Here is a 13,470-nt window from a genome sequence, read left to right as displayed (position 1 = left end):
CTATGTTGTACCCTAAAAGAAAACTGATAGAAATTCTTAATATCAAATATGTAATTATGAAAACATGCAGTTATGAAAATAGAATGTTCATAACTTGTGAAAAGTCTTACTTTATAGTTATAGTAAGAGGCCTGCTGATTTTTATCCCAGTGGCTTCCAGAAATAGAACTATTTACGTGCTTCATAATTATTTTATAGGGCACCTGCTGTCCTGAAGCAATACCACAAGAGGCCCTCCAGGAAGGGACTTTTGGAATGGTACAAACACGATCCTAGAAATATAAAATGTTCATGTTATACATTTATCAGTTAAGCAAGTCTTAGAAACCCAATCAGAAAATGTAATCAAAAACTATTAGAAATAAAATATGTACTATAAATAACCTGACTATACCTAATAAAAGTAAAAAGAAAATATGTAACATTCAGAAACTTCCGTGGGATTAAATAATTAAACGCTACCTTTTTAGTCTCAAACTATGTTCATATACAAAACAAAACAGGCTCCAAAAATATAATAGAGAAAAAAATCATATAGGAAATAATCTGTTCTTACCTCCAATAGCTTTAGACAGGTATAGTCATAACCATACCAGGGGATACCCATTACAAGTTTCTCAGGGTTAATGCCAATCTTGATGTAGTCATCATACCCTAATCAAGTTGGGACGGAAAAGGCATATTTTTTCACTTTATATTCTACTAATAGGTTTATACAAGCTATTCAACCATTCGGAAGCTAAGTTTGAAAAAACAAGTACATTTATGCAAAATACCAACAGAGTGTTTCTCTAATATGACATAAGTGATTTGTTTTGAATATTAGAACACATTTAAAACAAGATCAAATTGTAGCAAAAAACTCATAAAATTTATTTCTAGGAAGAATGACACATTTCAGGAAAGCATGTTAATTGTGTATTAACTGCTAAGACATGATATAACTCTCTGGCAGGGATGGCCTCAGAATTTCATATGGCATATTTCTATAACATGGAACAATTGTGCTTTCTATAAGTATGAATTACAGCTAGGGACAAGAAATGTCCCCCAATTACTCTGTACTCAATCTATAGTTAGGAAACAAAGAAATATGAACAGATTCCTGGTCAGTCCCTGCTGTGCCCAATGCTGCAAAATGTTTTCCCACCCAAAGATGTTCCAAGATTATCAGAAAGTTGAATTAAGTAAATTTGCTGTTTTTAAGAGCCTTTATTGTGTACTGTTAAATATCCAAGAGAGGGGTAGAGTATGCCTTATTTCACAAACATATTTGATAATGAGCCTAATATTGTTAGGACACAATTATCTCCTTTATGAAACACAGTTTGGAAAAATGAATTACTTTGTAGTTATAACAGTTATTTTCCAAATTATAAGTGGCATATGCATATGATCAGATTATTAATTTGGACATGATAAGGATAGGTTCTAAGATTTTTCTCTCTAAATTGAAAAATATTTTTTATTAATCAATACTTAAAGCAGGGCCAATTATCTCAGAAAATTTCACTTGAGTCCAAAAGATAGCAAGAAATCTTTTATTGAATTGGCTGATGTGATATGAATGATAGATCAGAAGTACTCTTAATTCTAATAGTGATATAGCATGGGTGCTAATAATAAATGCCAAATAAGACAGTCCTCTATCAATCATGCACAGTAGCTACTCACATTATAATTATCTTTGCTATTAGCTAACATTGGTTATTTCAACAAAAATATCATGTCAAATTCTAGATAAGCAAATAATCTCCTTTATGTAACTTTGGGAGAAAAGTTTTGACTTGAAGTTAGAACACCTGCTTGAGCCCCAACTAAATAATACTTAGTAGCAATACAAAGAGAACTTAACACTCATCATCCCATCTATAATAGAGGATTAATAATATATCTATCCCACAAAATTTTTAGAAGAATTAAGTGAAAACTTTATGTAAACTTGAAAGCTCTCCAAATTAAGTGATATTCATGTTTCAAGAAAGCTTTACAAATGGAAAAGGTATACAAATGATTTAGAAATACTAAAATAACCTTAATGTTAAAGTGATCATTTTGTGGATTCTTACCAGTTAATGTCTCCTTATAGGGAGCATTGGCTGCTGCAATACATTCTGACAAGGCCGGACTTTGTTCATCATAAGACATCACAAAGAGAAAGTCACAAGCATCTGCAATTCCAGTGTAATTATAGCACCTGTCTTTGCACTTTGGAGACCAAGTTACATCAAAGGTTACCTGTGGAAAAACACGTACCATTTTATGTAACATGATCAAATATGCTTATTATGTCAGTTTTTTATTACATATATTTGCTTCATACTACCCAAGAAAAAAAGATCTATTTACATATATGAACATAGGGTTCTATATGCTTATAGAAGAAGAACAGTTCTAAGATATTTTTTCCCCGATGGGTTAACCCAGACATATATTTGGACAGATACAATGACCAGGAGCAGGGCACTGTGTAGAAGAGGAATTTTAAATGTCTTTAGAGGCTAGACTGGTACCTCAACTGATTGAAAGAGACGTAATGACAATAGGGTGTAGGTGGGTCACTAAGCAACTAAAGAGTAAGCACAACTAAATTCAAGTACAGAAGTTGTTAAAAATATTGTGTGGGCTAGATAGGTCATCTCTTGGTACAAGTTGACTGTCCTGGGTTGGGAGTCTAATATTCAATTATGTTACATGATAGGTTTAATCCAACATTACAGTTAAAGAAAGTGGTTTATGGCTGTAGGGATAAACTAATCAACTCAAAATGTTGAACAAATCACTTAAATGTTATTTTATGGGAATATTCAAATAAAACCTGAATGATGAATTACCTTTCATTTTTGTAAGCCAGTCTTCAACAAAGATGAGTCTCTTTAAAATATTTATTGCCTTAACCAGATATTAATTTGCATTATTTTATATATGGGCAAATGTTCTAAAGCATCATTAAAGGTTTCTTTTTCCTTTAGATACTCATTAAACACATTAATTATTACGAAAATTAAGATAATGCAATTAAAATTTTTACACTTTGGCCAATTTATTGTTATAGAATTTTGACAAAGTCCTAAAAAGAGTTGTAATTATCTATTAACACTAATGGAATCTCAGCTTTATAAGTACAAGCTTTCCTCAATAGCACTACAGCAAAATAGGTTATAAAGTGAATTTTTTACACATCCAATCCCATTTTATCACTGGTTCCTATTATAAAATGGAGCTATACTATAGTAACAGAGAAACCAAATGATCACCTCTAAAAAGGAAAATTTCAAATCCACTGTAGAAGTCCTTACCTCTCCTGAGCATTAGTACTTTTACCTGGGGCACCTGGGTGGCTTAGTCGGTTAAGCATCTGATTCTTGATTTCGGCTCAGGTCATGATCTCACGGTTAGTGAGTTCGAACCCCACATCCAGTGAGCTTGAGCCCTGCTTCTTGTGAGCCTCACTTCTCTGTCTCTCCCTTTCTGTTTCTCTGCCCCTCATGGGATTCTCTCTCTCTTTGCCCTCATTCACTTGCACCCTCTCTCTCCCTCAGAAAAAAGAAAGACTATTTTTACCTGGATTTCTTGTAATGGTTAATCTCCTATTTTTGAGAAAGCAGCATTCGTATATTAGACAAATCAAAATGATTTTGGTTCTAGTTTTGGCTCTGTTATAATTAGGTCTGTGTCTCTAAAAACATCTGAATTGGTTTTCCTACCTGTAAAAAAATCATTGTGTGGAAAGAACTCTTCTGGCATATTTCTAGCTCTTTAATTCTAGGACCATAATTCCGTAATCTTTTTTTTATTTATATAGGCAAAATGAATTTTTTTTAAATATGAAATTTATTGTCAAATTGGTTTCCATACAACACCCAGTGCTCATCCCAACAGGTGCCCTCCTCAATACCCATCACTCATCCTCCCCCTCCCTCCCTCCCTCCCCTTAACCTTCAGTTTGTTCTCAGTTTTTAAGAGTCTCTTATGTTTTGGCTCCCTCCCTAACATTTTTTTTTCCCCTTCCCCTCCTCCATGGTCTTCTGTTAAGTTTCTCAGGATCCACACAAGAGTGAAAACATGTGGTATCTGTCTTTCTCTGTATGACTTATTTCACTTAGCATAACACTCTCCAGTTCCATCCACGTTGCTACAAAAGGCTGTATTTCATTCTTTCTCACTGCCACATAGTATTCCATTGCATATATAAACCACAATTTCTTTATCCATTCTCAAATCAATGTGATACATCACATTAATAAAAGAGCATAATTCTGTAATCTTAATCATCATTTCCCCAAACCTCATTTCTCCTTCCAGACTCTATTTGTCTTTTTTTTTTTTTTTTTTTTTTTTTGGTGGCCAGTTTAAGAACTTTAGGGCTATTATCTGACTTCTCTCACACCCCATAACTAATCTCCCATTTTCCTTTGGGTGGCTTCTCATAACTGGTTCTGCTTCTTTCTTTCCATTAATTTTCAATATTTATTGAAGACTTCCTGAGTGTTAGGGTTATGCCATCATCCTAATCCAAACTATAAATCTCAAGTTATTAGACTTGGATTAGTATTTACTGGTTTCCATTTCTCCTCTAGACTATTATACATACTACTATGGAATAACCTTCCCCAAACACTTTCTACCATGTAACACACCACATACAGAATAAAATGCATATGCTTCAGTCTGACATTCTGGACCTTCCACAATCTGGCATGCCTTAGCAACTGTACCTTCCACTAATTTCGATACATGAATTTGACATAATAGGCCAGATTGTTCTACTTGCCCCTCAAAATTAGAAATAGACACTCCTATTGCAAATCTGTTCAATTTCTTCCTCCCTGCCCTTTCACTGTAGCATAATCTGGGCTAGCAAAGAGGTTGTTTCCCTTACACTAACTCTAGTCTCTTAGTAACAGCAATCTAGAAAATGAAGGAAACGTTTTCTGAGAACAAAATTTGTGAGGAGAGCAGTATGTTGACCTGTGTACCAGGTATTTGCTATTCTTGATCTAAACTGTATTTGTCTGAGGAGGGAAGGTCCAAGATGATGATGTAGGAAAACCCAGAAACCACCTGCTCCACAGACATACTAAATCTACACCTATAGAGCAGTTCCTCTGAAAGAACTGAGGACTGACTGAGCAGCTTTTGCACAACAGAAGAGAAACACACCACCTAGAAGACAGCAAGAGAGATGTAGACACGGCTACAAAGGAAGTCCCCACCCCCCTGATGCTGCTACTTGCAGTGGGGAGGGATATATACTGGGAGACCATGAGAAGATTTGTCTGCCTTGGTACAGGGGGAAAAAAGCAACTTTTTAATAAAAGATTAGAGGGGCTCCTGGGTGGCACAGTTGGTTAAGCCTCTGACTTTGGCTCGGGTCATGATCTTACTGTTCATGGGTTTGAGCCCTGTGTCAGGCTCTGTGCTGACAGCTCAGAGCCTGGAGCTTGCTTCAGATTCTGTGTCTCCCTCTCTTTCTCTCTCTTAGCCCCTGCCGCACTTGTGCTCTATCTCTCAAAAATAAATAAATAATGAATCAATCAATTAGAATATACAAAATCCAGCCCTAGAACTCTGTCAAAAAGTGGGGGAGCTGCTAGAAATCTTTGGGTCAGAAGGGTTGGCAAGCACCAGGGTTTACATTCCCTCACTACCTTGACATCACGAACAGGAGCAGGGCCTGGGTGGGTACCCAAGGCAGCTTACCACTTCAGTAAGCCCTAGGCTCCTAGTCCACACCAGCCCTACCCGTCCCACAAGGCAGATCGAATACGGAGCACATAAGACAACCCTGGTCAGCATTTACCATAGTTACAGCTGTCTCACCAAAGTGACAGAGGTGCACAACACCCTAAAACTTTTCAGGCCTGCACTGCTTTGGCTCCAGGCAATTTTCCAGGGCATTCCCCACCCAGAAAAGCATGCTGAGACACCCTGGCCTGTGCCTGCCTCGACTCCAGCCACCCTGCCAGAGTACCCGTGCACAAATGTCCTGAGAAGTCTACCCACTTAAGCTTCACCTGTCCTGCCAAGGCACCCTCTGCACAAAGAACCCTGGAACTGTCCCAGCCTATGCCCACTTCAACTCTGACATCTCAGCAGGGTGGCCCCACCCTGCAGGGGAACTCATCCTAGCCACTACTCCAGCCAGCTGGCCAAAATTACCAGGTGCACACAGTCTACACAGAGGATGATTACACACATAGGACCATTCCTTCAAGTTTAGAAGTAGCCGTTCTACCTAATTCATAGAAACAAACTCAGAAAGTCAAGCAAAATGACAAAGAAGAATATGCTTCAAACAAAAGAATTCAGAAAAGGAACTAAATGAAATGAATATAAGCTATCTACCCAATAAAGACTCTAAAGTAATAGTCATAAAGATGCTCACCAGAGAAGAATGGATAGACTCAAAACATTAAGAGGAGACAGAAACTTTAAAAAAAAAAAAATCAGAGTTGAATATGGTAATGGAGATGAAAGATACACAAGAGGGAACCAAGAGTGGATTAGAGGATGCATAAGAATGGACCAACAATCTAGGACAGGATAATGGAAAGCACTCAACCTGAACAGCAAAAAGAAAAAAAAATTTTAAATGGGGATATGGTAAGGAATATCTTGGACATCAAGTGAATAAGCATTCACATTCTAGGGGTTCCAGGAGGAGAAAAGGGAGAGGAGGAGGGAGAGGAGGACAGAAAATTTATTTGAAGAAATAATAGCCAAAAATGTCCCTAACATGGGGAAGGAAACAGACATCTAATTTCAAGAATCAGAGAGTTCCAAATAAGATGAACTCAAGGAGGTACACAAGACAATAATCAAAGTGTTAAAGATTAAAGACATAATTTTAAAAGCAGCACAAGGAGTTAGTTACATACAAGGGTTAAAGCTATTTGATGAGTTTTCAACAGAAACTTTATAAGCCAGAGAGAACTGGCATGATCTAGTCAAAGCACAGAAAGGGAAAAACTTCCAAGAATACTCTAACTGGCAAGGTTATCAGTCAGAATTGAAGGGGAGAGAGAGTTTTCCAAACAAAAGTTAAAGAAATTTATCACCACAGTTACGAGAAATGTTCAAGGGACTTCTTTACATGTAAAGAAAAAGGCCATAATTAGAACAAAATTATGAAAAATTTCACCAGTAAAAGGAGATACAATAAAGGTAGAACAATCACTTATGTAGCTAGTATGAAGGTTAATAGACAAAAGTAGTAAAATCAATTATATCTAAAAATGTAGTGATGGGGCTCACAAAGTAAAAAGATATAAAATGTGACAACATACATAAAATGAGGGGGAGAAAAATGAACTATGTACAAAATGTGTTTGAACATAACTGACCAACTTATTATAGACTGCTATATACTTAAGATATATGAACCTCTTGGTAACTACAAACCAAAAATCTATGATGGATACACAAAAAATTAAGAGAAAGAAATCAAAACATAACACTAAAAAGCCACCCATCACAATAAGAGCAAGAAGACAAAAACTACAAAACAATCAGAAAACAACAAAATAGCAGTAAGTACATACCTATCAATAATTACTATAAATGTGAATAGTCTAAATATTCCAATCAAAAGACAGAGTGACAGAATGGTTAAAAAAAAAAAAAAAAAAGACTCATTGATATGTTCCTACAAGAGACTCATTTCAGACCTAAAACCACATATGGACTGAAAGTAACAGGATGGAAAAATACCCCATGCAAATGGAAGGAAAGAAAAAGGTGGGGCAATACTTATCTCAGACATAATAGACTTTAAGACTATAACAAGAAACAGAAAAGAACATACATAAGATGAAAGCATCAATCCAATGAGAGGATATAACAGTTGTAAATATCTATGCACCCAACATTGAAGCACCTAACTACATAAAGCAAAACTTAACAGACCTAAAGGAAAAAATGGACAGTAATATAATAGTGGCAGGGGACTTTAAACCCAACGTACATCAATGGATTTGATCATTCAGACATAAAATCAACAGGGAAACAGTGGTTTTCAATGACACATCAGACTAGATGGACTTAACGGATATATCTATATAGATATATAGATATATAGATATAGAACATATATATATACATATATATAGAACATATATCTATCTATACATATATATACATATATCTATATCTATATCTATATCTATATCTATATCTATATATATAACATTCTCCAAGATAGAGGATGTGTTAGGCCACAAAAACAAGTCTCAATAAATTCAAGAAAACTGAAATATCAAACATATTTTCCAACCACAAAGGAATGAAACTAAAAATCAATTACCAAAAAAAAAAAAAAAAAGAAAGAAAAAAACCAAACACACGGAAGCTAAACAACATGCTACTAAACAACAAATGAGTCAACAAATCAACTTTTTTATTATTTTTCTGATTTCTGAATAGTTATTTTTAATGTTACTATTGCAATAGTTTCAGGGTGCCACAAACCATGCCCATATAAAATGGCAAACAACCCAGAATATTGTGTGTGTTCTGACTGCACCCAGTGGTTTTTGCCATGTCTCTGTCCCTCTGCTTGGGCACCCCTATTCCCTGAGACACAACATTTAAATTAGGCCAATTAATAACTCTAAAATGGCCTGTAAGTGTTCAAGTGAAAGGAAGAGTCACATATCTCTCACTTGAATCAAAAGGTAGAAATGATCAAGCTTAGTGAGGAAGGCATGTCAAAGCTGAGACAGGCCAAAAGCTAAACTTTTTGTGCCAAACAGCCAAGTTGTGAAAGCAAAAAGTTCTTGAAGGAAATTAAAAGTGCTACTCCAGTAAGAACATGAATTATAAGAAAGTAAAAATTGTAAGAAAGTAAAAATTATAAGAAAGTGAAAGCCATATTGCTGATATGGAGAAAGTATTAATGGTCTAGATGGAAGATCAAACCAGCCACAACATTCCCTTAAGCCAAATCCAGGGAGAAAGTCCTTAACTCTTCAATTCTTTGAAGGCTGGGAGAGGTGAGGAAGCTGCAAAAGAAAAGTTTGAAGCAGCAGCAGTTGGTTCATGAGGTTGAAGGGGAAAAAAACCTTTCTCCATAACATAAAAGTGCAAGGTGAAGCAAGAAGTGCTGACGTAGAAGCTGCAGCAAGTTATCCAGAAGATCTAGCTAAGATAATTAATGAAGGTGGCTACACTAAACAATAGATTTTCAAGATTGACAAAACAGCCTTAATTGGAAGAAGATGTTATCTAAGGAATTCCATAGCTAGAAAGAAGTCAGTCAATTTCTGACTTCAAAGCTTCATAGGACAGACAAAGTCTCTTGTTAAGGACTAAAATAGCTGGTGACTTTAAGCTGAAGCCAATTCTCATTCACCATCATGAAAAATCTAGGGCCCTTGAGAATTATGCTAAACCTGGAAGAGGGGGCCATGATGCTGGAGCAGCATGGAACTTTTTTTTTGCCTTTCTTATTTCTGAAATGCAGCTAGATCAACACCAAACTATCTTGCACACCTGGAAAACTGATTTGAGGATTAACACAACAATCTACACAACTTGAACCACAGAACTTAGCAGTTACATGGCATGGAGAGATGAATTGGGGAGAGACAGAAGCCACGGAGGGTAGGGAGCTGTTTTTGCTTGTGGAGAGAGGACAGAGACAGGGGAGAGTACAGGAAAAGCACTCCCCCCCAGCCCCCAAAAGCAGATCGAGAGAAGGAGAAAGAGTGGACTGAACAAAAAAGAGAAAAAGGGACTGCAAGCCAAAAAAAAGGGGGGGGGGGGAGAAAGTAGAAAGAGGGCTTATATACCATTAAGTCTCTATAAACAGGGGAGAACAGAGTCTGAAACTCTGCAGCTCAATACCTGGCAGAGCTCTGGTGGGAAGGGCAAATCCCCAGGAGCAGAGAGCAAGGTCCGAGGGGTCCTCAGGGAACATGGGGAGAGGTGATTCCCCTGCTGGGAGGACATTTGGTAGAGGCTGTGTGGCCTCCCCACAGGCAAAGGTCCCAGCAGACCCTGGAGAGTAGCCACATTCACTGGTGTTGGAACAAGGACATTAAGGGAGAAACCTGGCACCAGGTGTGTGTTGTGATTTATCATAATCCCTGAAATGCTGCTGCTACATGATCACACAAACTTTTTCTGGGGTGGGCTGGCACCCAGCTGCAGTCTCTGGGCATCTGCAGCAGTTACAGGTGCATGAACATTCCAGGGGGTGGGCTGGCACCCGGCCATTGCTCAGCGAGACCATCCCCCAGAGGGTTTGAGTGGGTGAAAGCCACAGTCCCTCAGAAGTGAGGGGTTTGGAAACAGCCCCCTCTGAGATAAAACTCTGGAGGGAGGTGCCCCTGGTGGTTGACGGCTTTGTCATGGACTGTGTAGAAGTGGGGAGTGGACAGAAGCCAGAGACAAAGGAAGGGTGCATGATTGCCAGTCAGTGAGAGCACAGAATTCTGATATTAGAGACTAGGTAGCTGGGTGACACCATTTTCACCCCTCCTGCGTAAGGGCATATATGTCTACACGTGTCACCCCAGTAAACTAAGCAGTGCCATCTAGTGGACAACAGAGCCATTACACCAAGCCCCGCCCAACTGGGCCAACCGCACTCTAGAGGAACACCACAAATCTCTCCACCTGCTTAGTTTACAGATTATAAAGTGCTTCATAGTTTGAATTCTAGGGGAAAATGGATGTAATTTCAATCGTATTTCATTCTGTTCACTGGTCCCTCTATTCATTTTTTTTTCTTTTTATTTTCTTATTCTTGAATACAGAAAGAAAAAGTTTATTTTTATTATCCGTTTTTATAAAAAAGATTTTTCTTTAATTTTTTTCTATATTTTTACTTTTTTGTAAATTTCTGGAATTCTATTTTACTTTCATCGTTTCACTTTATTCTATTTTATTTTATTCTATTTTATTTATTTATTTATTATTTATTTTATTTTTTAATTTTCATTTTCCTTTTTTTTCCTCTTTTTTTCTTTTCTTTCCCTTTTTTTAATCTATTCTGTCACACTTCTTTCAACAACCAGACCTAAATATACCTAATATCTAGCATCCTTTATTTGATTTTTTGTGTGTGTTGTTTTTAAGTTTTTAATTTTAATTTTTTAATTTTTTAATTTTATTAATTCTTTTTCTTCCTTCAAAATGATGAAACAAAGGAATTCACCCCAAAAGAAAGAACAGGAAGAAATGACAGCCAGGGACTTAATCAACACAGATACAAGCAAGATGTTGAACCAGAATTTAGAATCACGACAAGAAGAATACTAACTGGGGTTGTAAAAAGCATAGAATTCCTTTCTGCAGAGATAAAAGAAGTAAAATCTAGTCAGAACGAAATAAAAAATGCTATAACTGAGCTGCAATCTTGAATGGTTCCCATGGCAGCAAGGATGGATGAAGCAGATCAGCGAATCAGCAGTACAGAGGACAAACTTATGGAGAATAATGAAGCAGGAAAAAAAAGAGGGAAACTGAGGCAAAAGAGCATGATATAAGAATTAGAGAACTCAGTGACTCATTAAAAAGGAATAACATCTGAATCTTAGGGGGTCCCAGAAGATGAAGAGAGAGAGAAAGGGGTAGAAGGGTTATGTGAGCAAATCATAGCAGAAAACTTTCCTAACCTGGGGAAAGACACAGGCATCAAAATCCAGGAAGCACAGAGAACTCCCATCAGATTCAACAGAAACTGACCATCAACAAGGCATATCATAGTCAAATTCACAAAATACTCAGGCAAGGAAAGAATCATGAAAGCAGCAAGGAAAAAAAAGTCCTTAACCTACAAGGGAAGACAGATCAGGTTTGCAGCAGACTTATCCACAGAAACTTGGCAGGCCAGAAAGGAGTGGCAGGATGTATTCATGTGCTGAATCGGAAAAATATGCAGCCAAGAATTCTTTATCCAGCAAGACTGTCATTCAAAATAGGAGAGAGAAAAAGTTTCCCAGACAAACAAAAATTAAAGGAATTTGTGACAACTAAACCAGCCCTGCAAGAAAGTTTAAAGGGTACACTCTGAGGGGAGAAAAAAAAAAGGAAAAAAAAATTCCAAAAGCAACAAAGACTAAAAGGACCAAGAACACCACCAGAAACTCCAACTCTACAGGCAACATAATGGCAATAAATTCATATCTTTCAGTACTCACTCTAAACGTCAATGGACTCAATGCTCCAATCAAAAGACACAGGGTAACAGAATGGATAAGAAAACAAGATCCATCTATATGCTGTTTACAAGAGACCCATTTTAGACCTAAAGACACCTTCAGATTGAAAATAAGGGGATGGAGAACCATCTAACATGCTAATGGTCGCCAAAACAAAGCTGGAGTAGCCATACTCATATCAGACAATCTAGATTTTAAAATAAAGACTGTAACAGATGAAGAAGGGCATTATATCATAATTAATGGGTCTTCCCACCAAGAGCTAACAATTGTAAACATTTATGCTCCAAACGTGGAAGAACCCAAATATATAAATCAATTAATCACAAACATACAGAAACTCATTGATAATAATACCATAATAGTAGGGGACTTCAACACCCCCACTTACAGCAATGGACAGATCATATAAATAGAAAATAATCAAGGAAACAATGACTTTGAATGACACACTGGACTGGATGGACTTACCAGATATATTCAAAACATTTCATCCTAAAGCAATGGAATACAATAAATATTCTACTCGAGTGCACATGGAACATTCTCCAGAATAGATCACATACCAGGACACAAATCAGCCCTCAACAAGTACAAAAAGATCGAGATCATACTGTGCATATTTTCAGACCACAACATTATGAAACTTGAAATCAACCACAAGAAAAAATTTGCAAAGGTAACAAATACTTGGAGACTAAAGAACATCCTACTAAACAATAAGTAGGCTAAACAAGAAGTTAAAAAGAGGAAATTAAAAAGTACATGGAAGCCAATGAAAATAACACCACAGTCCAAAACCTCTGGTATGCAGCAAAGGTGGTCATAAGAGGGAAGTACATAGCAATCCAAGCCTTCCTAAAAAAGGAAGAAAGGTCTCAGATACACAACCTAACTTTACACCTTAAAGAGCTGGAAAAAGAACAGCAAATAAAACCCAGGGGGCACCTGAGTGGCTCAGTCGATTAAGCTCCCAACTTCGCTCCGGTCATGATCTCGCAGTTCATGGGTTTGAGCCCTGCATCAGTCTCTGGGCTGGCAGCTGGGAGCCTGGAGCCTGCTTCAGATTCTGTGTTTCCCTTTCTCTTCCCCTCACCCACCCTCCCTCCCTCTCTCTTTCTCTCTCTCTCTCAAAAATAAACAAATATTTAAAAATTAAAAAAAAAAAACAGAAGACAGGAAATAAAGATTAGAGCAGAAATCAATGCTATTGAAATCAAAAAAGCAGAACAGATCAATAAAACCAGGAGCTGGTTCTTTGAAAGAATTAACAAAATTGATAAATCCTTAGTCAGTTTGAACA

The 13,470-nt window shown here is 37.0% G+C and overlaps 2 protein-coding genes across 3 annotated transcripts in view; one reads left to right on the top strand and one right to left on the bottom strand.

The window, feature by feature from the left end:
* The window catches only part of SPATA1 (spermatogenesis associated 1), a 57,493-nt gene extending 54,663 nt beyond the window's left edge, over positions 1-2,830 (top strand). The window contains 1 exon segment of the mRNA XM_078451746.2: positions 2,090-2,830. Coding sequence (XP_078307872.2) covers positions 2,090-2,118 — 29 coding nt within the window. The 3' untranslated portion in view covers positions 2,119-2,830.
* The window catches only part of CTBS (chitobiase), a 42,876-nt gene that overhangs the window by 3,491 nt on the left and 25,915 nt on the right, over positions 1-13,470 (bottom strand). For both annotated transcript variants that reach the window (XM_060622485.3, XM_060622482.3), the window contains exons 4-6: positions 2,070-2,238; positions 557-654; positions 111-272 (exon numbers count right to left, since the gene is read on the bottom strand). In XM_060622485.3, coding sequence (XP_060478468.2) covers positions 111-272; positions 557-654; positions 2,070-2,238 — 429 coding nt within the window. The remainder of the gene's footprint in view (positions 1-110; positions 273-556; positions 655-2,069; positions 2,239-13,470) is intronic.

The sequence above is a fragment of the Panthera onca genome, chromosome C1 (genome assembly GCF_046562875.1).
Source record: "Panthera onca isolate mPanOnc1 chromosome C1, mPanOnc1 haplotype 2, whole genome shotgun sequence".
NCBI classification, from domain to species: domain Eukaryota; kingdom Metazoa; phylum Chordata; class Mammalia; order Carnivora; family Felidae; genus Panthera; species Panthera onca.
Note: the sequence above shows the minus strand (reverse complement) of the source record. Positions and strands in the feature narration are given on the sequence as shown.